Here is a 26,361-nt window from a genome sequence, read left to right as displayed (position 1 = left end):
ATGTCCCGCGTAGTACACGTTCTACGAGCCGGCAAGCTCGGCTATCAAAAGTCACTGAATCTGCAGAAAGTGGTGTCTTCGGCCGTACTAAATGGGGAGCAACCAAATGTGCTGATCCTGACCGAACACGACCCGGTCTACACCGTTGGAATCCGAACGAAGTCCTACGGCTCGGAAGAGGAACATCGTCTGCGAGAACTGGGAGCGGAATTCTTCCGAACTAACCGGGGCGGTCTAATAACGTTTCACGGTCCGGGCCAGCTGGTGGCCTATCCGGTGTTGAATCTGAAACACTTCCAGCCCAGCGTCCGGTGGTACGTTTGCCACATCGAGAAGACGGTGATCGATCTCTGCCGGAGGTACGGATTGAAGGCCGGGACAACGGAGGATACGGGAGTTTGGATCGGCAATAGGAAGATCTGTGCGATCGGAATCCATGCGAGCAGGTATGTCACGACACACGGGTTGGCGCTGAATTGCGATAACGATCTGAGGTGGTTTCGACACATTGTCCCCTGTGGAATCGAGGGCAAGGGAGTCACCTCGTTGAGTGGGGAGTTGAATCGGGAAGTTACGGTTGGGGAAGCGACGCGGAAATTTCTGGAAAGTTTCCAAGACATTTTACAATGTGATTTGCTGGAGTATGATCCGGAGAAGCAACGTGAGATTTTGGAACATGCGGCGTAGGGACGTTCTTTTAGTTCGTAAGGTAATAATTCTCGACTCAGTGGACAGGACAGGTCACAGCCGAACAAAGCCAATCGTTATATATTGCGAATAAAGCTCTAGCTACATTTCTAAGCTATTACATCTACCAGAGAAAAAAAACTTAAATAGTAGAGAAAACCTCCCTTTTAAAAAGTCTTAACAGCGCCAAACTTCTTCCACCGAGTGGAAGAAATGTTCGTCGCAAAACAGTCGCACAATTTTGCAAACATTCTCGCAAATGTTCGCCACCATTGCCGTATTTTCGATCAGGTTGATGGCCGCCCGGGTTTTGGTGTGCATCTCGCCGTACCGTTTGTTAGCCAAGGTTTGCTTCAGATCCGTCATGGCTTGGCCATACTCTTTGCACCGGTTGCTGGTGTCGATCGACGGCGGGCCGGACTCCGATGCTTCCAGCGCTTCGCCGGAGTCTTCCCCGAACATCAGGAACACGATGCAGGACAGGCACTTGGCCACAACCTTCCGGCGAACGCTGATGCCGTCTTTTCGGATGCCGATGGCGCCGAGGAGACCTTCGCCCCATCCTTCGGCTTCCTTGGAACAGGTTTGCAGATAGCGGGCCAAGGTGAGCAAGTGGTTTTGACCGTTGGAAGATGATTTCATGATTTCCACTCCGACCACCACCATCAGGCTCCAGAGGAGAATCAGCTTGGATTCGGTTTGATCACTGAAAGGAAAAGGAAATGGTCTTCAGTTGTTCACGGCAGGTAAGTACATGAGAAAATTTGTTTCATGAAAGGCGTACAAAACGTTGTTGCAACCTCAAAGTCGATAATGACTGTGAATGAGGAAGTGTCAAAGTTTACCCAAACGGAGGTCTTCGCTTTCGCAGGTAGTCCAAGAAGTGTGGCGGATGCGACTGGTCGTGATAAGCACTCGCAGAAGCGGGTGTGGCAGCCGGCAGGTTTGGAGCTATCTGGCGGTGCCCGCAAGGCTAGGAAGATACTAACCCCGAAGGTTGGCACGGCAAGTCAGACCCCAGCCCGGCTCCCGGGAAGGATGGGCCTGAAAAGACTGGCCCGTCCCGGATGGAAGGGATCAGGGGGTTTCGACCATTGTTAGGCGCTCAGCAACCACAGAGTAGGGTGAACCAAGGAGAGGACCTCCCTTGGACGAAAGTCGAGCGGGAGAGAAAGAAGAAAAAGTCGCAGGTCGAGGAAGTCAGGGACGTTAAACCAAGAAGGCGTAAAAGAGTAGGTACTAAGCGCGTGAAAGACGACGCGCTCGTCATCAAGACTGAGCAGTCCAAGTACTCGGAAGTCTTGAAGGGGATGCGAAGCGACGCCAAACTCAAGCGGACGTGCGCGGTATTAGACGTACTCGTGCAGGTGAAATGATACTCAAGCTCAAGTGCGACAAGGAGCGCAAGGGCGCCGTATACAAAACTTTGACGGAAAAGGTCCTTGGCGAGGGTGTTGAGATGAGGGCTCTTACAGCGGAGACCACTCTGAAGGTGAAAAAGCTAGACGAGATCACTGACGCGGAAGCCCTGCGACAACAATACGAGGTGCAGGTGGCCCCAGCAGCCGTTAGGCTACAGAAGGGCTCGGCAGGGACACAGGTAGCTTTGGTACAGCTACATTAGGCTAACAAGGGGAAGCTCAAGGTGCGCTGGTCAGTATGTCAATTGACCTTTCACGAGCCACCGGGGGTTTACTTTAGGTTTCTGGAATCAGGACACAAGTCATGAGACTGCCAATGCTATGACAGGAGCAAGCTGTTTAGTGTTTAGGCGATGTGACGTTAAAGGCCAAAAGTCAAAAGGTTGCACGAAGCCATCCACGTGTTTGATTTGTTCCGGGAAAACCGCGAACAGGAAGCACCCAACGGGAGACACAAGGTGCCCGGCCTTCAGAGAAACCACAGCTGATAAGTCACACCGCAGGTAATGCAGCTGAACTTGAAGCACTGTGACGCAGCTCAGCAACTACTACGTCAGGCAGTTTCTGATTTGGTAGTGGATATCGCCATCATGGCGGACCAATACCAAGTACCCGTCGGTAACGGCAATTGAGTCGCGGATGTGTCCGAACGGAACGTTATGAACGAAGGGTAGCCCGTCTAGGAGTTGGTGTCTACTGCTTACGAGGGCTTCATGGTCGCCGAAGTAATCGGGGTCTTCTTCTGTAGGCCAGGGTGACTATTGCTCAAGATAATCAACATCCGATCATCCGGGATTCTCGAACTGCCAGAGAAACTTGGAAAGCCTTCAAGAAACATCATTAGAGTATGTCCCTCACGTCTTGAATTACGTTATTGAAGCGGATTTGCCAGCTATAGTTCCGGGTTGGTGAGGATATGGTACAGCATCTTCAAGAATTGGGTGGACTATACTATCGTCTTTCGATCGCTCATTAGAAGCTTGACTCCCAGTTGATGGTGGCGAAGGTATTGAGGAGTATACCGGAATCGCATGATACTCTAACCACAGCCTAGGAGAATCGCTCGGATGAAGATTTGACCATAGGCCTTGTGAAGCGTAAAAGTTGTTGGGCGAATCCATGAAACGTCGAAGATATCCATCGCAGGGAGAATCGTTGCTAAAAATGGAATCTTCGGGGAAACAAATTGTCTGCCATGACTGTGGAAAATCTAGTCATGTCGAGAAAGACTGTCATGTCGTGTGTAATCCAATTCGAAGACAGACGAATCCCGCCGAAAGTTCAAACCAAAGCGAGAACTGTGAAGGAAGATGGCCGTCCCGAGGGAAGCTCAGCATTATGTTCCACGGCACGCAATGAACCGGATACGACTGATTCTACGGTCGTGGATTCCGGTTTAAGTACCCACAAATTGCGCACACAGAAACTTCTTCAAGCAGTACGAAACATGCTCCGAATTGACCAGTTGGCTGACGGAGTGAAGTAGTTGGTTCCGAATACTGCACTCATTGGCGTAACTAGGATTTTTTTCTGGAGGAGGCCCAGGGGGGGCCTGACCTGAGATGAATTTCAAGCGGGATGGGCGCCCGATTTGTGAATATGCAAATCAGTATTGTAGTTTTCAGTAATCAAAATGACTGTTTCAGATTTGTTCATAGTTTTGTAAATTATAGAGTACGAACAATTGCTCCAAGATTTTTTTTTCCATAGCTTAATTCAGTGATCATCTTCTTGGCTTCTTCCAGAAATTCAATCAAGAATTCATCTAGGGATTCTTCCAGAAATTCAATCAAGATTCCATAAAGAGTTCCTAATGGGGCTTGCTTCCGGGATTCCGCATCGGGTTTCTTCACAAAAACGAATTCCGAGATTATTTTAAACATTTGTAGAAGAAATCTTATTGGGATTCGTTCAGAAACTCCCGCAGGAATTAATCCAAATAGATCCCTACAGGAATTCCACCGATGATTCCTGCAATAATTCCTCCAGAAAATCCTTCTGGAACTCCACCAGAAACTCTTTTCTGAATTCCTCTAAAATTTTCTCCAGGAATTCCTTCAGAAATTTCTCCATGGATTCCTTCCAGAATTCCTCTAGAGATTCTTCCAGGAATTCATTCAGGGATTCTCAAGATATTTATTTAGGGATTCCTCCTGCAGTTCTTCCTATAGAGATTTGTCCAGGAATTCCTCCTGAGGTTCTCCCAGAAATTGTTTCAGGGATTCCTCCAGGTTTATTTTGCAAGAACTCCCCCAGGGATTCTTCCAAGTAATTCTCTAGAAATTCCTCTAAGGATGCCTCCAAGAATTCCTCAAGAGGTTACTTAAGCATTACCCCAAGAATCTCTTCAGAAAGTCCTCCAGGAATTGATCCAGGAACTCCCACAGGAATTCCTTCAGAAATTACTACCGCAATTCCTTCAGGAATTCCTCCTGGAATTCCTCCAAAAATTCCTCTGGGAATTCCTCTAGAAATTTCTCTTGGATTTTCTTCAGAAATTTCTCTTGGAGTTTCTTCAGAAATTTCTCTTGGAATTTCTTCAGAAATTTCTTTTGGAATTTCTTCAGAAATTCCTCCATTAACTGCTTCCAGAATTTCTCTCGAGATTCATCCAGGAATTCATTCAAGAATTCTTCCAGGGATAGTTCCAAGGAATTTCCACAAAAATTCCCTTACAGATTAATCCAGGAATTCTTCCTGGGATTCCGCAAAGAATTTATCCAGAACTTCCTGCAGGAATTTGTCCAGAACTTTCCAGGCATTTCTCCTGAGGTTTCTCCAGAAATTGCTTCAGGGATTCCTCCAGGGTTTTTTTCAAGAATTTTCCCAGGGATTCTTCCAAGAATTTCTCTAAGGATTCCTCTAGGAATTTTTCAAGAGGTTTCTTTAGAAATTTATCCTGGGAATTTCTCCATGGACTCATCTCGGGATTTCTCCAGCAATTCATCTAGAGATTGCTTCGGGAGTTCTTCTAAAAACTCCAGACTCCACTAGATTGCTCCCAGAATTCTTCTGAAAACTCCACCAGGAACTCATCTAGAAATGTATCCAGAGATTACTCCAGGCATTAGTCCAGGAATTTCTCCAAGGATTTTTCAAGGAAATTCCCCAGGGTTTCCTCCAGGAATTTCTTAAGGAATTTCTCGAGAGACTCCTCCAGGAATTTATCCAGGGGATACTTCAGGCATTCCTCCAGAAGTTCCTACAAAGATTTCTATAGGGATTCCTCCAGCCATTAATCCAGGATTCCTTCAGAAACTACTACCGCAATTTCTCCAAGAATTTATCTAGAAAATCCTCCAGGGATTCATTTAGAAATTACCCCAAGAATTCCTCTCGGAGTTTATCCAAGAAATATTCCAATAATTCTTCCTGGGATTCCTGAATGATTTCCTCCTGCGATATCTCTAGGAATTCCTTCATATATTTTTTCAGGAATCCTCCAGGAAATCCTCAAGGGATTCTTTTAAAAATTTCCCCACAAATTCTTTCTGGAATTGACTCAAGAATTATTCCAGGTATTCCTCCTGGCATTCTTCTAGGATTTCATCCAGGCATTCCTCCAGGGACCCCTCCAGGAGTTCTACCACGAATTTCACCAAAAATTACCCCAGGTATTTCTTCAGGAATACTTTCGGTAATTTATTCAGGAATGGATCCAGGAATTCCTCCAGGAATTTCTTCAGAAATTCGTACAGCAATTCCTTCAGGAATTGTTCCAGGAATTCCTCCAGAAATCCTTCCAGGGTTTCCCCCAAGAATTAATCCAGGAATTTCTTCTCCGCGGTTTCCTCTACACATTCCTCCAGGAATTATTTCATGGATTCCTCCAGAAATTCCTCCGATGATTTCTCCAGTAATTCTTCCAGGAATTCCTTCTGAAATTGCTCCTGTAAGTCCTCCAGAAATTCCTCTGGAAATTTCTCCTGGAACTCCATTAGAAATTCCTCTCAGAATTCCTCTAGGAATTTCTCTAGGATTTTCTTTAGGAATTTCTCTATGAATATATTCAGAAATTTCTCCATGGATTCCTTCCAGAATTCCTCTAGAAATTCTTCCAGGAATTCATTGAAGGATTCCTCAAAGAATTGATTAAGGAATTCCTCCTGGAATTCATCCATGAATAGTTCCATGGAATTTCCCTAAGATATCCTATAAAGATTTGTCCAGAAATTCCTCCTGGAATTCCACCTGGAACTTGTCCGGAAGTTCCTCCAGGAATCCCTCCTAAGGTTCCTCCAGAAATTTGTTTCAGGGATTTCTCCAGGGTTCTTTCCAAGAATATCTCCAGGGATTCTCCTCTGGGAATTCCTCAGAAATTACTACAGCAGTGTCTCCAGGGGCTCCTCAAGAAATTCCACCAAGATTTACCGTAGGTATTTCTTCAGAAATTCCTACAGGAATTTCTTCAGAAATTGATCCAGGAATCCCTCCAGGAATTTCTTCGGAAATTCCTACAGCATTCCTCCAGAAATTTCTGCAGGAAATCCTTTAGAGATTGCTTCCGATATTCTTTCAGGAGATTCTTCAGGAAATTCTATAGGAATTTTTCTAAGGGATTCCTCCGGAAATTCTTTCAGGTTTCCTCTAGGAATTAATCCATGAGTTTCAACTCTCCAGGGATTCCTTTAGAAATCCGTCCAGGAGTTATTTCACGGGTTCTTCTAGAAATTCCACCAGGAATACCTCCAAGAATATACCAGAAATTCCTGCAGGGATTCCTCTAAGAATTCTTCCGTGAGATTCCTCCAAGAATTCCTCCTGGAATTCCTCCAGAAATTCCTCTGGGAATTCTTCTAGAAATTTATCTTGTAATTTCATCAGAAATTTCTCTAATGCTCCAGGCATTACTCCAGGAACTTCTCCAGGGATGCCTCCTTCAGAAATTTATCCATTAACTTGGGAGCCAAGGGCTGAAAGTATCTTTAAAAAAGACAAATCAATCAATCAATCCATTAAGTTTTCCAGGGAATCCGCCAGGAATTTGTCCAAAAAATTTTCTAGGATTTCCTCCAGAAAGCCATCTTGGAATTGCTGAGAAAATTTGCTTATGATTTCACAAAAAAAATGTGCCTATGATGCTTCGTTCTATGATTTTTCAAGGTAGGTAGTGTCTGTGGAAAATGTTTGATTTTCACTGGAGTTTTCCGGAAAATTAGGCGACCCTGATTTTTTTTCAATTTAATTTTTCAAATATATATGATTCCTACCTAATTTCATTAACCTTCAGAAACTTCATACCAATTTGTACGATAATAAAAAAAAAGGCAAAAGGTTATTGCAACCATAACAAATTACAAATGCTCCATAGAAAATCCAAAAGCGCTCCATAAAGAATGAACATATGTTCCTTGAAAATGTGCAATGTTACCCATGAATAATTGAAAACGTTCCATACTTTATAAAAAATGTACCGGTAAAACTTAAATTTTTCTCAATAAAGGTGAAATTTTGCACCAATAAATAATACTGAAATGCTCCATAATAAAATAAAAATACTCCATAGAAAAATACAAATGCTCCATAAAAAATTAAAATTGTACCCATAGAAAATTGAATATTGCTCCATAGAAAAATTAAATTACACCATAGAAATTAGACAAATGCTCCATAAGTATTATCAAACTGCACCACATAAAAAAACAATTTGCTCCATAAAAAATGAAAATCTTCAATAACTTTAAACATTTGCACCACTAAAGAAGTACGATGTTAATCAATTCAGCCCTGTCAAATTAAATTATGAGAATATGCTATCTGTGGAGGATTTTCAATTTTTCATGGAGCCATTCATATTTTCTATGGTGCAGTTTGATAATAGTTATGGAGAATTCATCTATTTTCTATGGTGCAATTTCAATTTTTTATGGTGCAATTTAATTTTTCTATGGAGAAATATTCAATTTTCTATGGATGCAATTTTAATTTTTTATGGAGCATTTGTATTTTATTATGGAGCATTTCAGTATTATTTATTGGTGCAAAGTTCCACTTTTAATGAGAAAATTTTATGTTTTACCGGTACATTTTTTATAAAGTATGGAACGTTTTCAATTATTTATGGGTAACTTTGGACATTTTCATGGAACATATGTTCATTCTTTATGGAGTGCTTTTTGATTTTCTATGGAGCGTTTCTATTTGTTTATGGGTGCAATAAATAGGCTGCCTAAAAAAAATACCCTAATGCTCCAGGCATTAGTCCAGGAACTTTTCCAGAGATTCCGCATGGAATTTTTCCAGAAGGTTCTCCCGGATATCCCCCAGAAATACATCTAGGAACTCCTCCTGTGATTTCTTGAAGAATTCCTCTAAGGATTCCTCCAGGAATGCATCCAGAAATTCCTCCAATGATTCATCTAAAAAATTTTCTAGTAATTTCTACAGGGATTTCTGATGCGGATTCTTCAGATTTTTTTTCCTGAAATTCATAGCATAATTGCTCTTCGGATTCCTCCAGGAATTCATCCAGGGATTCCTCCAGGTATACTTTCACAAATTACTCCAGGGATTCCTGCAGGTATTGCTCCGAGAATTCTTGTAATGATTTCTTCCGAAATTTCTCTCGGGATTTTTTTTAATATATTCAGCGGTTAGTTAAAAAATTACAGTATTCCGTTCATAATGTTTTTCAGGGATTCACCCCAGGATTTTCTTAGGATTACTTGTAGATTTTTTGAATAATTTGAAGGATTTCTAGAGGAATTCCTCCAGCGATTTGTATAGGACAGAACGGTGAAGTACTAGATTTGTAGTAATGAGCTGAATTTTAGTATGGTGAGAAGGTCAATTCTCGGTTTCAGCAATAAAATGGTGCAAAAAGCGTGGGTATTATGATTCTTTGCCAAATTTGATGCTGTTTGAGCAAAACTTTGGGCAACAGTGTTGTTATTTTCTCCATTTTTTGCAACATAAACAACATAGTTATCCAAAGTTTTGCTCAAACAGCATCAAATTAGACAAGGAATCATAATACCCACGCTTATTGTACCATTTCATTGCAGAAACAGAGAACTGACCTTCTCACCATACAAAAATTCAGCTCATTACTACAAATCTAGTACTACACCGAACGTGCCCCATTGAAATTCTTTTAGATAATTTTAGAGGAACATAGAAGCCAAGAAATTCTCCAAGAAGTCATCCAGGAATTCTTTCACAATTATCTCATGAATACCAAGTCTTTTACAAGTCCAATCATGAATACCTTCAAACTTACGATTACATACCCAGATAAGATACCCATCCAAGAATTTCTGGAAATTATCATTTAGATTTAATTTCTCAGCGATTTAAAAAAAGAAGATGTACAAAGTATTGTTTTTATATAATTCTGATTATATAATATTTCCAAACAAAACTAACTAATTACATAGACCATTTTGGACAATGATCTTGTAAAGAGTGACAAGTTGAGAATTGTCTCCAATAACTGTCAATTTAAACACATATTATGCCAAATAAATTTCTATTACTGTACGTGCAGTTGAAACCCGGAATTTTCGACTAGCGAAGTTGGATTTTTCTCCAAATCCGTGCGTCGAACCTAACTTCGGAAGTGGTGCGCTGTATAGCTGTCACCACGACAGTGGTTTTCAGATTTTTTTTTTCTAATTTCCATATATAAAGTCATGAAAATTTTCTGTGGGGGGCCTGGCAGATTCTGGGGGGGCCTGGCCCCCCCTCTAGTTACGCCAATGACTGCACTGCATAGTGGACTGGACAATGATGAGAAGCAGATAACCATCACGGACGTTCTACATGATCCGAAGTAAGACGCAAAGCTGCATCAAGCAACTGATCACGCTCAACGTCAACCGAAGATCAACACACATCGAGACAAAACATCATTTCATCTGATAACTGAAGCGTAACGGAATCATCGACCGCCAATATTTGCCTACCGAGGACATTATTGCTAACATAATGACAAAACCGCTTTTTGGTATGAAGCTCAATGTTTCGGAGGAGTATTGAAGGAGTTAAGTAGTTTGCTTATCGAAAATAACAATCAGAAAGTCATGTAGGGGTATGAGAGCTTGCAATAAAAAGATTCGACCGTTGTTGAACCGTTAAACCATCAAGAAGTTTTAATTACGATCTACGACATCTCAACCATCTAGGAATGCAGTGGGGCCAACTAGTGCCCAACTTGCGGAACGTCAGGTAATGCCTAGGGCGATCCTCAGGAGTAGAGCTCATCTACTACAGTTCTTTCAAGAACATGACGGAAGTTTGCAGATGTGTATACCGATGTGGTGAATTTGGCCTTATTACAGCGAAGTTTGGAAGGTTCCGCATTAGAAGTCGTGCGAAATCGTCTGTTATTACCAGCATCTGTTCCGTATGTGATGGATACGTTCCATAATCGCTATGGTCAACAATGGAGGCCGGAAATTCTGATTAGTTCGCTTCTAAAGAAAGTGAGAAATGTGCCAGCCCCCCAAAGCGGAGAACCTGAGTTCGATTGTGGCATATGGTTTGCCTATTCAGAATTTGGACAATCACATAATTTTGGCGGATTAGCAATCACATTTGTTAAACCCAACGTATCTCAAGATACATTGGAGAACCTACAAGCAAGGCGTTGGATGTGTCATTCTGGGAACTTTCAACAGTTTCGTGGCAGATCTTGTGAACTTGGCGTCGGAGCTAACCGTCGACGTGGACTGCGAAATGCCAATATCCACTTTCCGGAGAGCTAAAAAGAGACGATGAACAGACTCATTAAATTGGAGAAGCGTCTGTCGAAAGATTCAGAACTTCGACGAAGAGTGAACGAGCAGATCCACAGCTACGGGCAAAAGCAGTACATCAGTATTTACCGCTGGAAGTGGTTGCCAATCCCCAGACGACAGGGAAAATTCGGACGGTATGGGACACGGTTGCGAAAGTTCATGGAATCTGCTTCAACCTTGGCTTCAACGATATGCCGCTGAAGGATTAAGAGTAGGCAGGGAAAAGTCACCGTGTGTTCTGATGTTCTTGAAATGTTTCTTCGTATCCTCAACCGCGATGAAGATAAGTGATCAGAGTGGAAGTTAGAAGAAGTGCGAACGATGATATACAAATCTACGTGAGTAACGTAGTGAAGTTCGGTGCCACCAGCTTTCCCATGTACGGCGGATTTAGTGAAGTACTGGACTTCTTCTGATTAAAGACCGGTCCAGAAAGAATGGACGCAGTAAGAGAATACTGGCATTTCAAAACTGTTGATGACTAGTTCTTTTTGAAAGTTACATCCTGTTAGTCAACCTATTTTCTCAACATTTGTATAGCGGTTTTTGTCAACGAAATCTTGCGTAATGGCGTTCTGGCGTTTCGATAACCGGCGAGGAGCTCCGCTGAAAATATCCTCGAAAAATGGCTTAAATTTTGTGGGAGCCAGTCGTCAGTTATCGGAGAAGATTCAGATCCTTCATATGGAAGTCCCATGGGAGCGGATGGTGAAGTCTGTAAAAGTGGCAATGGCAGTAATATCCTACACAGTCCGCATCATCCGATTGACGAGGTGTTCAAAACAGAAGAGATCGTTAACAGTCGTCCACCGGCCTACGTTCCCTTAAGGCCCGTTTAGACTATCTGATTTTTTGGTCTGATTCGAGCAATTTGAGTGACCTTTGTTTACGATTTCATACATTTTTTTCGAGCAGTCACTCAAATCAGACCGACAAATCAGATAGTCTGAACGGGCCTTTAGAAGCAGCAGATCAAGAAGCGCTCACTTCGAACCTCTTCTTGCTGTACGAGCTGTCAAGCGCAATAAAGCAGCCTTCAGTTTATTAGTCAGTCAGTCAGTCTTCGAGGCTGCTGGTCAGTCGCTAGGAACATAGTTGACGACTTCTGCCGCAGATGGGTGTTGAAGTATTTGCCGATGCTAACAAGGAGCCGCCCTGGACCAGATATCGGATTGCGAATGCAATGGTGTTACCTGAAATAGGTGAACACCATGTCCAACACTCCACCGGGAATGGAAACTCGCTTGAACTGCAGTGAAACGCTCTTAGATTGCGATCAAGATTATCCGAGATCCAACTCCAACAACAAACAGATGGTTTGGCCCATGCCTAATGGTCTGCTGTAGAAAATTATCAGATAATTCGCGAATCGATGGAACCAGCAAAATACTAGTGAATCATTTCTAACATCAAGATTCAAAATGCAAATATAGGACGAACTTACCTCACTTTCAAATCTTCCAAAACTCTGAACAGCTTCTGCAGAACCATAATCCGCTCACCATTACTGCCGGCCTCCCGAAGTCTCTGCACCGTCAACAAATGCAGCACAAGCAGATACCGATTCTTGACCAACAGCTCCTCGTCGAACCCTTTCACCGTTCGCAGTCCCACCTTGCCCAGTGCCTTCACCCAAGACGCATCCAAAACCGGTTCGCCTCCGTCGGTAACTTGTCCGAGCCAGGACTTGCCAAAATAGTGGAACAGCATCTCCTCCAGCAGCCAATACAGGTTACGCGAAAAGCTTTTGCACATACCGACGGAATCCAGCACCGAGGGAATGATGTAGCTGTCGCTTGTCCGACAGTTCTCCGTCCACAGAACGATTGCCTCGATAAATAATCTGGAAAAAAAGAATTTTAGGAATGTCTTCCGCTTCAATCCGCATCAACTCACTTCGAAGTGTACTCGCCCTGCGATTGCAACGAAACGATCACCTCGCCGACCAGATTTCTCGCTTCGAACTCCCGATCCTTGGTGGACCGGATTTGCAGCAGAACCGTTTCGACGATGTTTAGCAGCCCGAGCACCGCATTGTGGAAGGCCTGCACCCCCGGTTTCGTTCCCAGCAGTTTCTGGTACTTGGCACCGCAGGAGTTTAGCAGTCGCACAGTGGTTCGAACGTACAGGATCCGCTTGGCCTGTACTTGCGACTGTAGCGCCGCCGATTCCAGCGGATTTCCCGTGTTGAACTTCATCGAGGAGGCTACCTGGAGCAGATCCAGGACGGCGCTGTCGCCGGCCTCGCCTTCGGAAGGCATCTTCAGTACGACGGACGGTTCGGCGGATAGGACGAACCAGTCCAGCACCGCTTCGACGCCTTGGTATTCGAGCATATGCCACGGGTAGTTGCACGCTTCCTGGAGTAAGGTGACGATTTTGAGGCCTTCCCGGGCGTTCGGTTCGTAGGATATCTTGATGAAGATCATGAGGAGCGAGGACAGCATTTGATAGCGCAGTTGGTAGTCCCAGGATTGGATGTTCTGCTGCAGCCAAGGAGTCCACGCGACGCGGATGAAGATGTGGCCGACGAACATGTGCGCCTCCGGGATGAACTGCTGAAGGATTCGGCTGAATCCGGTGATGTGGACTGGCGCGGGGCGGAAGCGGTCCCACGCCAGGTTCATCAAGTTCGTGTGAATGGGAACGGCTACGTAGCGCGGCAAAGCCGGGTGAGCGAAGTTCAGCTCGTACCAGTAGAACAGATGGCCGAGGAGGGCACTACTGGAGGGGAATGTGTCCATCAGGTACTGAAGACAGTGTTCGAACACTTTGACCATGCGGAAGGCCGTGTCCGCATGGAGTTCGCTCCACGGCGGAAGTATCGTGGTGTCGCCGGCAACCTGTTGAATCCAGTTGGCCACCTGCTGTTGGCCTTTCATGTTCTGCGGAAAGTACGGAGTTAGCCAGGGAGAGAACATGTCGCACAGCGAAGGCCACAACCAGTTGATCACTGAAAGATATGGATGTTTGAAATTTGGTTAACGAGAGTTCAAGAAAGTCTTACATTCGTCGGCTAAAACTCCTGGATAGGTGTGAACAGCTGCAACGACTGCCGCATGTCCTACCGAACCTAGCAACAGGGACAGCACTTCGCAGTAGTCACTGTGCCTCGGATACAGCCCATGCAAACCGTGGTTCAGTCGCTCCTGCTGGAAGTGTTGAGTTAGCAGTACCGTCGTATCGATAAGATCCTTGTACGAAAGGATGTTCTGCTTGGTAGCGAAGCTGCGGAAGTCTTCCTTGATCGACACCAATCCCGAGCCGAAGGCCAAGGGTTGACATCCGACGCGACGTCGCATGGAGTTGAGTAGATCCAGCAGTACCTGCGGCATAACTTTCTTTTGCGAACAGACCGCCAAACTCATCTGCAGGATGTCTCCGTAGTGTTCGGGGAAGTCGTACTCGAACAGGTGCATCAGGTGCCGTTGGAGAAGCTGTACAAACCCGGTTAGACTTGCTTCGACTAGACTTGTTTGGGATCTACTCACGTCCTGAATCAGCACGGCGTTCTTCTGGTTCCAGCCCTCCAATCCCCGAAGGATCAACTCCACCAAGCGGTTGACGTCCACCAGCTTGGGCCGGTAGCGATTCATCCAGCTGACGATGTCGAACTTGGAGAGCATGACGAACAGCACCTGGGTGTCGTGTCGCTTGATGTGCGAATCGATTACAAATTCGTACATCCGCAGGAAGAACTGCGGCGGACAGCTGGTCGGTACCAAGAGCTCCGACAGCAGGTTGATCATATCCGGACGATTCAGAGCGATGTTCAACAACTTGATGCCTTCGTTGTTTTGGTTTTCCTGCATGAAGAACTACAAAGACCACATTTGTTAGGTGATCTACGTATCATGAATACCTTAAATCTAGAACTTACCCCAAGTTGGCTAATTCCCAGCGAGCAGACCTCCTTGGTCAGCGGACACAGCTGGTTGTAGTCGTTCATCTTGTCCACAACTTCGTAGAACAGCGACGAACCCACCTTGTTCAACTTACCGCACATAGTCGTTTCGCCGCTCAGTTTACACTCCCGGTAGGCGTCGACGATCTGCCGCAGGAAGGCATCGATTCGGACGGATGCCATCACGATCCGGTCCGGAAGTTTGCTCTCCTGCTGCAGCAGGGCGTCATGGGCCGATCGGTTCTCCGCGAGGACCGCACTTAGGCTTTTGTCCAACTTGGACACCTTGTAACGTACCAGGACCTTCCGGGGGTCGGTACATTTACTGGAACAGCTGACGTCCTTGTAGAGAACCTTGTCCTCGGTGATGTAGAGCTTCGGGACTTGCTCCAGGTAGCACGAGTCGAGTAGCAGGTGTTCGTTGTACATGACGTGGAACTCCTTGCGGGCGTACGAATCCAGCAGGGCAAAGTCGGATTTGAGGACTGAGATCAGCGAACTGGACGACTGGGAGGAGAATTTGGCTGGGGTTATGAGAGGAGTGGGTTTGTACAAACGGGGGGCAGGTGCTGGGGCGTCGTATGTCTGTAGGCGCTTGAAGATGGACTGTTTGACGTCGTGCAGATCCGTTACGCTTAAGCTGGGTGCAAGTGATCGTACCGGTGAGCTCGGTACAATGGTGGAGGCTACGGGCTTGTATCGGTAGCACAGTTTCAGCCAAGCATCTGCGAGCTCACGATGATCGGAGCGAATGCCTCGGAGATCGATAAAGTCCGTCCAGTGGTCACGATTTCCACGGAAGATCGCCGCCAACCGATGGCAGTCGAACTGTGGGGGAAGATTCAAGGTCTGCGGTCGGATCTTGTTCAACTGGGTGTCCTCCAGCCAAAGTTGGAAAGCTTTGAACAATCGTGTGCAGTGATTGTAGAAGGATCGCTGCCGTTCATCGCTTTCGCCCACGGAAGCCGAATTGTAGAAGCATTCAGCGTCGTAGAGCTGCTTCTTGATTCGCTTCATAAGGCCGACGTTGTATTCGTAGAGGCGATCGGCAACTCCGAAGCAGTTGGCGAATCGTTCCTCGTCTGGAGAGAGGGGAATCCGCGACAGGTAGATGGTGAAGAAAAGCTGACAGACGATCGGGTACATGAAGTTCTTGATCGTGCAGTTTGCGACGAGGTTGGCAAGTTTGAAGACAGTTAGCGAAGTGGGCGGAAAGGATGGATATCCGAGAATGGAGGTAGCCTTCTTGATGGCTGTTTCCAGGGAGAGCTTTGGTGAACTAGGAAGTCCTATTCCGCGGATCACCTCGTGCCAGATGCGGGACTGAATTTCGGTGATCTCGTACTCCAGCTCCAGGGTGAAGATCGACAAGAATACAGTTGCTGGTGACGGAGAGCTGAACAGATCATTTGGACCAGAGGCGAGTAGATTGAGCAGGCCTGTAGGTTTGGACGCCTTAATGTCCTCGAAGCGCTGAAATAGATAATTTGCACTCAGTTAATATAAGCAGATCTACAGAGTCACGGAACTTACCGAAAAATAAGGCCGGAAGAACTCTTTCGTGGAGTGCCAAGCATCCGGAAACTGATAGGCAACCCCCAGCATGGCATCTAGCAGTCCGAGAATCGCTGGATCCTTGGTCCAGTTCGGCAGCTCGGTAAGGCACTGCAGCCAGATGTTGATCAACAGCGTCGGAGACGCTAACCCGTACCGAACGTAGTTGGTGATCTGTGAGAGGATCATACACTTGACCATCTCCGTAACGGGGGTGTTCGACTCCGGCCGGAATTGATCCTTGGTGAACCGAGCGTAGTACTTGTCGGCCGCTATCAAGCTGATCAGAATGGACTTGAACGACTCGCAGCGACTCAAACTGTCGGGACATTCGAGAAACAGCGGCGTGATCAGTTGTAGACACCGGACGACCACTACGTAGCGATGATCGTTCAACAGCAACCGAATTTGTTCGAAGCCTTTGTGGCAGATTTGGGGTACGGAATGACCCCAGGTGCTGATGAGGATCGCCAAGTAGACGGCCAAAGGCCGGTTTTCGGTCACGCCTTGGTAGATCTGTTGAGCTCGCTCTAGTTCAAGAACGTGGCGTAGGATCAGAGCAGGGTTCTTCATCATCCCGTTGATGACCGTCGAGCTCTGGTCCATGCAGTGCAGTCGTAGTAGACTTACCATGTTCCAACACCAGGCTAAGAATTGCTCCTGCGCGGCTTTGTTCTTCACCAGGCTACTCACCGAGGCGACCAAACCTTGTGGATTTCCGAGAAGTTCCGGAACGTGTTTGCTGTATACCTCCGTAATGAGACAAGCTATACGAACGTGGATGTCATGCGGTAGAAACAGTTCGTTGTTTCTGAAAGAATTGGAAGGTCAAGGATTTTACACTTCAAAGACAGCAGTTACCTACGAATCGAAGTTGTAGTTCAAATGGATCAGGATAACTCGAGCCGTCGAGCTTTGGACGGCATCGAAACCATAGTTCAGGATCCAGTTGGCGAGCAGCTCGAAGTCCTCCCACTGCGGATGCCAGCGATCCAGCGGAAGTGACTTGAAGATGTACATCGCCGAGTGGTCCGCTTGGGCTACGTCCTGCTTCAGCGATTGCAGCAAACTGGAAACCAGCGATGGATGCTTGAACACTATGTTGTAGAGCAGATCCTTGACGGCTTTGTAGCAGAAGTCTTTGGTGTATTCGTTCAGGTAGCCGATCTGAAATTCAGAATACAGTTTACTCGAAAGGGCATTTGATTGTTACTTGAGCTACTTACGTCGAAGAGATTCAACGCCACCGTTTGGATAAAATCGATGTCGCCAATTTCCCTAGCAAGCGCCATATTGGAGAACACCTGTAGCAAGTAGTACAGATCTTCGGAAGGCATCCCAACCAACCCATTTCGGAATTTCTCTCGCTGCTGCTCACCAACACAGAGAGCGCGAAAGTCCGTATCAACCGCAGAGATCAGTTCTTCGTTGAACTCGTCCAGGTGTAGACAGTAATACAGTTTCCACAAGGCATCCAGGCTCAGCTGATCGAAGGGAAACCCCGTCAAGTACTGCCACGTACCGATCTTCCGCGATCGGTAGATATACTGCGCCGCTCGGACTACAAAAACGTCCAACTCAAGGTGAATTCGCGTGCTCTCGTAAGCATCCACTACCACTTGGACACTCCTCGCCCGCTCCAGCAATATCCGATACAGATCGCTCACGTAGAATACGGTGTGCTTGATCAACCTCGCGATCCTCTTGGCGAACTGTCGATACCGATCGGCATCGTAAGTCACCAATCCATTCCCTAAAAGCTCCACAAAGATGGTCCCAAAAGCGATCGCCTTCAGCAGATGGGTCCCTCGAACCTGATCCTCACTCAACCGAAGACTTCCGTCCAGTTTGCGATCGACCAGCGTCAACGCACGGAAAACCATCCCGAACGGCACCTGATCGATCAAACCCACCAGATCGCCCTCTTTCAGTTCGGATATCGAGTCCGATCCGGAGCAGTCCTCCCCATCGCTATCCACGATGGCCCACATCTCCTCCTGGACCACGTCGATCGAGCGGTTCATGTCCAGTTTGAGTTTCTCGAGAAATTCGTTACGCTTCTTGATCGGCAGAAGCACACAAGCCATCACCACTAGAATGTGTTGAAATTCCGAACCGCCCCAACGGAGATCCCCTTCTATGGGGAGCTGAATCAACGAGGTAGCCCAGTTGGCTATCCCGCTGGGACTTCGCAGCACATGGAACAGTACAAACAGGTGATCGTGTACGGTGGCGATCCGAAGCTGGGTGGCTACCAGCTTGACGGTCCAACCGCGGACATCCGTCAGGAAGCGCTTGTCGGTTATGCCCTTCCGCAGGAAGGCAAACAGAATGGATATGCAAAGTCTTAGTTCGCCGATGGCCGCCGCCAACTGGGCGGGATCGAACGGCGGATTCAGAACCACTGGAGCGTCCACTGGGAGACTGGTCAGCACTGGGTGTAGATTAAGAGTTTCGTAGATCTTCTGCTCGATCTTTATTCGCGTGGAGTCCACTTCGTAAGTGGACTGGCTGCACTGGAAGCACGATTGCTTCATCAGGTCTTTCAGGTTGGAACTGAAGTCGGCCAGGGTTGATTCCTGAAGGGTGGCCACGCTGTGGAAGAGATGGATGTATGAGAATGTTATGACTTCTACAATATTGGAGGAAATTGTCTTCTAAATTTTCACTTATAACAATCTCTATTGTGACATGGTTTGACCTTAACCACTAACCTATAAGTTAAAGCCTATAAGACTATCCCTACCAGTGCGTAGTAAGTCGGTGAGTAGTAGAGGTATGCAATGACATAATCGTTGGTAAAATACTACGAAAACTCACTCATGATTCAAATTCGTGGATAGGGTTCACAAACATATGAATATGTGGTACGAAAGACATTTCGTCGGAGTTTGTTTCTGTGTAAAGGATCGGTCAAAGGCCGAATGCTACAGGCAAGCTGGGATTACCTAAAGAAATTCCGAAGTAAATCTCATAGTGAACCCCGTAGCAGCTGAAGGAATTCCTGAAGGGAGTTCTAAAGGAGTCCCCAAAGGAGGTGTCTGGCCAATCCCTAAAGGAATTCCTGAGTAATTCCCTGGAGAAACTCCTGGACGAATCACTGAAGGAGTTTCAGAAGACACCTCATAACGAACTCCGGAAGGAACCCTGATGGAGCTGCTATAAAAACCACAAAAGAAAGTTTATCCAGCGATTCGGATGAACTTCATGAGGAACGACCTGAAGGAGCTCTTGGAAGAATTCCTAGAGAAATTCCCGAAGGAGTTCCTGGAGGAATCTCTCAAAAAATTCCAGAAAATATCCTCAGGGAACTCTGGGCGACGTCTGTCAAAGAATTCCAGAAAGAATTTCTGGAGAAATTCCGTGAAAAATCCCTCTTCAAGGAATTCTTGGAGGAATTCCAGAAGGAGTACTTGCAGAAATCCACAATGGAGTTCCTGGAGCAATCTCTGAAGGCGTTCCTGGAGAAATCTCTTCAACAATTCCAGGAGAAATCTGGAGGAATTCCTGAAGTGAGTTCTAAAGGAGTCCCCAAAGGAGGTGTCTGGCCAATCCCTGAAGGAATTTCTGAGTAATTCCCTGGAAAACTCCTGGACGAATCACTGAAGGAATTTCAGAAGAAACCTCATAGCGAATTCCGGAAGGAACCCTGATGGAGCTCCTATGAAAAACACAAAAGAAAGTTTATCCAGCGATTCGGATGAACTTCATGAGGAACGGCCTGAAGGAACTCTTGGAAGAATTCCTAAAGAAATTCCCGAAGGAGTTCCTGGAGGAATCTCTCAAGAAATTCCGGAAAATATCCTCAGGAAACTCCGGGCGAATTCTCTCAAAGAGTTCCAGAAAGAATTTCTGGAGAAATTCCGTGAAAAATCCGTCTAGGAATTTCTGGAGGAATTCCAGAAGGAGTACCTGCAGAAATCCCCAATGGGAGAAATCTCTAAAAGCGTTCCTGGAGAAATCTCTTCAACAATTCCAGGAGAAATCTGAAGGAATTCCTGAAGGGAGTTCTAAAGGAGTCCCCAAAGCGGGTGTCTGGCCAATCCCTAAAGGAATTCCTGAGTAATTCCCTGGAAAAACTCCTGGACGAATCACTGAAGGAATTACAGAAGAAACCTCATAACGAACTCCGGAAAGAGCTCCTATAAAAATCACAAAAAAAAGTTTATCCAGCGATTCGGATGCACTTCATGAAGAACGGCCTGAAGGAACTCTTGGAAGAATTCCTAAAGAAATTCCCGAAGGAGTTCCTGGAGGAATCTCTCAAGAAATTCCGGAAAATATCCTCAGGGAACTCCGGGCGAAGTCTCTCAAACAGTTCCAGGAAGAATTTCTGGAACAATTCCGCGAAAAATCCCTCTTCTAGGAATTCTTGGAGGAATTCCAGAAGAAGTACCTGCAGAAATCCACAATGGAGTTCCTGGAGCAATCTCTTCAACAATTCCAGGAGAAATCTGGAGGAATTCCTGAAGGGAGTTCTAAAGGAGTCCCCAAAGGAGGTGTCTGGCCAATCCCTGAAGGAATTCCTGAGTAATTCCCTGGAAAACTCCTGGACGAATCACTGAAGGAATTTCAGAAGAAACCTCATAGCGAACTCCGGAAGGAACCCTGATGGAGCTTCTATAAAAACCACAAAAGAAAGTTTATCCAGCGATTCGGATGATCTTCATGAGGAACGACCTGAAGGAGTTCTTGGAAGAATTCCTAGAGAAATTCCCGAAGGAGTTCCTGGAGGAATCTCTCAAGAAATTCCGGAAAATATCCTCAGGCAACTCCAGGCAAAGTCTCTCAAAGAGTTCCAAAAAGAACTTCTGGAGAAATTCCGTGAAAAATCCCTCTTCCAGGAATTCTTGGAGGAATTCCAGAAGGAGTACCTGCAGAAATCCACAATGGAGTTCCTGGAGCAATCTCTGAAGGCGTTCCTGGAGAAATCTCTTCAACAATTCCAGGAGAAATCTGGAGGAATTCCTGAAGGGAGTTCTAAAGGAGTCCTCAAAGGAGGTGTTGGGCCAATCCCTAAAGGAATTCCTGAGTAATTCCCTGGAGAAACTCCTGGACGAATCACTGAAGGAATTTCAGAAGAAACCTCATAACGAACTCCGGAAGGAACCCTGATGGAGCTTCTATAAAAACCACAAAAGAAAGTTTATCCAGCGATTCGGATGAACTTCATGAGGAACGACCTGAAGGAGTTCTTGGAAGAATTCCTAGAGAAATTCCCGAAGGAGTTCCTGGAGGAATCTCTCAAGAAATTCCGGAAAATATCCTCAGGCAACTCCAGGCAAAGTCTCTCAAAGAGTTCCAGAAAAAATTTCTGGAGAAATTCCGTGAAAAATCCCTCTAGGAATTCCTGGAGGAATTCCAGAAGGAGTACCTGCAGAAATCCACAATGGAGTTCCTGGAGCAATCTCTAAAGGCGTTCCTGGGGAAATCTCTTCAACAATTACAAGAGAAATCTGAAGGAATTCCTGAAGGGAGTTCTAAAGGAGTCCCCAAAGGGGGTGTCCGGCCAATCCCAGAAGGAATTCCTGAGTAATTCCCTGGAAAAACTCCTGGACGAATCACTGAAGGAATTTCAGGAGAAACCTCATAACGAACTCCGGAAGGAACCCTGATGGAGCTCCTATAAAAATCACAAAAGAAAGTTTATCCAGCGTTTCGGATGAACTTTATGGGGAACGGCCTGAAGGAACACTTGGAAGAATTCCTAAAGAAATTCCCGAAGGAGTTCCTGGAGGAATCTCTAAAGAAATTCCGGAAAATATCCTTAGGAAACTCCGGGCGAAGTCTCTCAAAGAGTTCCAGAAAGAATTTCTGGAGAAATTCCGTGAAAAAACCCTCTAGGAATTCCTAGAGGAATTCCAGAAGGAGTACCTGCAGAAATCCACAATGGAGTTCCTGGAGAAATCTCTGAAGGCGTTCCTGAAGAAATCTCTTCAACAATTCCAGGAGAAATCTGAAGGAATTCCTGAAGGGAGTTCTAAAGGAGTCCCCAAAGGGCGTGTCTGGCCAATCCCTGAAGGAATTCCTGAGTAATTCACTGGTAGAACTCCTGGACGAATCACTGAAGAAATTACAGAAGAAACCTCATAACGAACTCCGGAAAGAGCTCCTATAAAAATCACAAAAGAAAGTTTATCCAGCGATTTGGATGCACTTCATGAGGAACGGCCTGAAGGAACTCTTGGAAGAATTCCTAAAAAAATTCCCGAAGGAGTTCCTGGAGGAATCTCTCAAGAAATTCCGGAAAATATCCTCAGGCAACTTCAGGCAAAGTCTCTCAAACAGTTCCAGGAAGAATTTCTGGAACAATTCCGCGAAAAATCCCTCTAGGAATTCCAGGAGTACCTGCAGAAATCCACAATGGAATTCTTGGAGAAATTTCTGAAGGGGTTTCTGAAGAAATCTCTTCAACAATTCCAGGAGAAATCCGAAGGAATTCCTGAAGGCAGTTCTAAAGAAGTCCCCAAAGGGGGTGTCTGGCCAATCCCTGAAGGAATTCCTGAGAATTCCCTGGAAAAAATCCTGGACGAATCACTGAAGGAATTTCAGGAGAAACTTCATGACGAACTCCGGAAGGAACCCTGATGGAGCTATAAAATCACAAAAGAAAGTTTATCCAGCGATTCGGATGAACTTCATGAGGAACGACCTGAAGGAGTTCTTGGAAGAATTCCTAGAGAAACTCCCGAAGGAGTTCGTGGAGGAATCTCTCAAAAAATTCCAGAAAATATCCTCAGGGAACTCTGGGCGAAGTCTCTCAAAGAATTCCAGAAAGAATTTCTGAAGAAATTCCGTGAAAAGTCCCTCTTCTAGGAATTCCTGGAGGAATTCCAGAAGGAGTACCTGCAGAAATCCACAATGGAGTTCCTGGAGCAATCTCTAAAGGCGTTCCTGGGGAAATCTCTTCAACAATTGGGTTTTTAAATTAAGAAAAATGTATTGATTTTTTGATTTTATACGAAAGAGCACCTTTTTCTGAACCACTATGATTTTTTTCAGATTTTTAGAACTTTAGTTTGGTACCTAAAATCGATTTCGAAGAGATTTATCGAAATCACCTTTTGACAGCTGGGCAACTGCTTGACAGCTCCGCCCAGTACAAAATGCGACGAGTGGTGATTCGACAAATCGCTCCTATGCAAACTTCAAATTGATTTCTAAATAGGTTCCCGGGCACCAAAATTCATGAAAATTTGGATTTCGGCTCAGTTTTGCGTGCAGATTCAGAATATGGAATTATCTCAACACCGTTAAAGAAGCCAATTCCAGGAGAAATCTGGAGGAATTCCTGAAGGGAGTTCTAAAGGAGTCCCCAAAGGAGGTGTCTGGCCAATCCCTGAAGGAATTCCTGAGTAATTCACTGGTAGAACTCCTGGACGAATCACTGAAGGAATTACAGAAGAACGAACTCCGGAAAGAGCTCCTATAAAAATCACAAAAGAAAGTTTATCCAGCGATTTGGATGAACTTCGTGAGGAACGGTCTGAAGGAACTCTTGGAAGTATTCCTAAAGAAATTTCCGAAGGAGTTCCTGGAGGAATCTCTCAAGAAATTCCGGAAAATATCCTCAGGAAACTCCGGGCGAAGTCTCTCAAAGAGTTCCAGAAAGAATTTCTGGAGAAATTCCGAGAAAAAATCAAATAGGAATTTCAGAAGGAGTACCTGCAGAAATCCACAATGGAGTTCCTGGAGAAATCTCTGAAGGCGTTCCTGGAGAAATCTCTTCAACAATTCCAGGAGAAATCTCTGTAGAAATTTCTAGAAGAATTACCGAAGAATCCCTGAAGGAGAATGTGGGAAAATCTCTCATGGAACTCCAGGAAAAATTCTTGGAAAAATCCCAAAAAGAAACAAATTCCTGGTGGTATTCCTGGTGGAGTCCCTGGAGAAATCACTGAAGGCGTTTCTGGATGAATCCCTAACGGAGTTTATGAATAATTCTACAAAGAATTTCAGGGAAAACCCCACAAAAAGTTCCTAGATAAACCTTTGAAGGTGTTCCTGGAGGAGTCTCTGAAGGAGTTTCTCCAGAAATCCCTGATGGAGTTCCTGGATTCCCTTATGGAATTTGAGAAGACATTCCTGAAGGAATTCCTGGACAAATCTCGTCAGCAAATTCCCCAAAGATTTGCAGGAAAATCCATGAAGCAACTTCTCTAGGAATTCAAGAAGATTATCTCAGAAGAATCCCCGAAGAATTTCTGGGAACTCATTGAAGGAGTTTCTGGAGGAATCCCTGATGGAGTTTATGAATAAATTCCTCAAAGAATTCCGGGAAAAATCCTGCAAACAATTCTAGGAAAAAATCCTACAGAAATTCTTGTAGGCATCCCTGAAGAGTTCCTGAAGAAATCTTTGTAATAGTCGTTGGAAAAATCTCTGAAGGGATTCCTAGAGAAATCCCTCAAGGCATTCCAGAAGAAATCCTCTAAAGAATTTCAGGAGAAATTTCTCAAAGAATTCCAGGGGAAATATCTTGAGGCATTCCTAGAAAAAGAAATCCTCGATGCATCCCTGAAGGAACTGTTGGAGGAATCTCTGTTGAAATTCCAGGAGGAATCGCTAAAGAAATTCCTAAAGAAAACTCTGTAAATTTCTTCTATTATCACGGCATTAAATGTGGTCGCGTCTCTGGACCAGCGATAGTTCAGTATTACTGGACAGTTAAACTTGAACAACACATCAAAAAGTTCCCATAATAACCAAAAAAAAACTCACCTTCCCCGGTAGCTCGCCCGCAGCACCCTCCCATCGCCGCAGGTATCCGTCCCGGTGAAAGTCTGCTCCCGCATGGTCCACAGCTCGCTGGCCAACACTTTGCACTTCCGGCGCAGCGCTTCAAACTCCAGCTTGTTCAGGCTCAGCTCGGCTCGAGCTTTGGCATAGCGTTGCAGCAGCTGGTACAGCGGATGGCTGCTGCACTGGTCGTTCTCTTCCAGTTCCCGCGCCAGAAACTCCCGCTCGAAGGCTTCGGCCAGCGTCATTTCACCGTCCACCCGGTAGAACTGGGCCAACTGGTCGCGAGTCAGAGGGGTCATCGTTTGCACCGGACCGCGACCGACTTCAACGGGAGCCGATTCTTTGATGCGCATCTCCTGAAGGTTCGGATATAGTGATGACACCACTTCCGGTTGCGCCATCATAGGCGGCTGAACCATAAGCTCCACTTTCGAGACTTCGTCTTCGATTATTGGGGCCGACGGAGCAACTGGTTCCATCGATGTTTCCCCCTCCGACTGCAGCAACTTCTCACTATCAGTGAGATTACGTTCTTCGTCTTCGGCTTTGGCTGCATCGTCGTCATAGGCCTCGTCCGCTAGAACAGCAACCGTCGCCGGTGCTTCATCCGAGGTCGATGTACTGGGAAAGTCGATGTCTACAGCGACTTCCCCACTGTCTGCATCCTCGTCATCAAGGTCATCGGTGGGCACTTCCGGCAGGACCAACGGTTTGGGTTTCGTCTTCTTTTGATGCTAAGTAGGCGAATCCAAGCATGCAACGACACAGTTACAAATCAAAGGAAGCCTTTGTAATGCGCATTTTCCAATCACAGCCTGCTACCTTCATCGGTCACTTACCTTCGTTTTAGGCTTCTCTAAAGTTGCCATTATGCTGATTTACCTACGGGTTGCAACTTCTGGGGTAATCCGATATCACTCTTCGTCGTTTCGTCAGAAAAGGCGTCGAAAATCTTCCATTTTACATCCCTTGGTATGGGTGATGAATAAGCAAGCTTACGCTTGCCTTATCTTAACCACTTTCCAAACGAATGGCGAAGCAGATTAAAATTTTATGATGATTCAACAGAACAGTCTATATGTATACCCGGATGGATAATCACAGGAGGACGCGAGGAATCAAATTACGCCACTACCACTGCCTGTGACCACATACACTAGCTATACACTGGTTGCAGTCCACTATGGAAAAAACTGGGACAACACTCTGCTGCACTATCTCGAAGTTCCGTTCCACGGAAAGCAAACACAACCAAAATCAATCGTTATTCTCAAGACGTAAATATTTATGAATAAAAATTTTTTCAGCTACACTT

The 26,361-nt window shown here is 45.5% G+C and overlaps 2 protein-coding genes across 3 annotated transcripts; one reads left to right on the top strand and one right to left on the bottom strand.

Annotated features, from left to right (window-relative positions):
• LOC109414679 (putative lipoyltransferase 2, mitochondrial) lies at positions 1-808 on the top strand. Its single transcript, XM_019688509.3, has one exon. The coding sequence runs from the start codon at positions 1-3 to the stop codon at positions 685-687; it is 687 nt and encodes a 228-aa protein (XP_019544054.3). The 3' UTR covers positions 688-808.
• LOC109414676 (ectopic P granules protein 5 homolog) lies at positions 725-26,361 on the bottom strand. Of its 2 annotated transcripts, XM_019688506.3 has the most exons (11): positions 25,886-26,361; positions 25,026-25,780; positions 17,531-18,899; positions 17,170-17,471; positions 16,284-17,115; positions 14,727-16,223; positions 14,338-14,664; positions 13,854-14,283; positions 12,743-13,799; positions 12,291-12,689; positions 725-1,393 (listed from the first exon to the last, which is right to left on the bottom strand). In XM_019688506.3, the coding sequence occupies exons 1-11, from the start codon at positions 25,913-25,915 to the stop codon at positions 865-867; spliced, it is 7,527 nt and encodes a 2,508-aa protein (XP_019544051.3). In that variant the 5' UTR covers positions 25,916-26,361; the 3' UTR covers positions 725-864. The 2 variants fall into 2 exon arrangements, with proteins under 2 accessions (XP_019544051.3, XP_062700699.1); XM_062844715.1 differs by having other exon boundaries at positions 13,854-14,664.

Source organism: Aedes albopictus, chromosome 1 (assembly GCF_035046485.1).
Source record: "Aedes albopictus strain Foshan chromosome 1, AalbF5, whole genome shotgun sequence".
NCBI classification, from domain to species: Eukaryota; Metazoa; Arthropoda; class Insecta; order Diptera; family Culicidae; genus Aedes; species Aedes albopictus.
The sequence above is the reverse complement of the archived record's forward strand: the minus strand, read 5'-3'. Positions and strand labels throughout refer to the sequence as shown.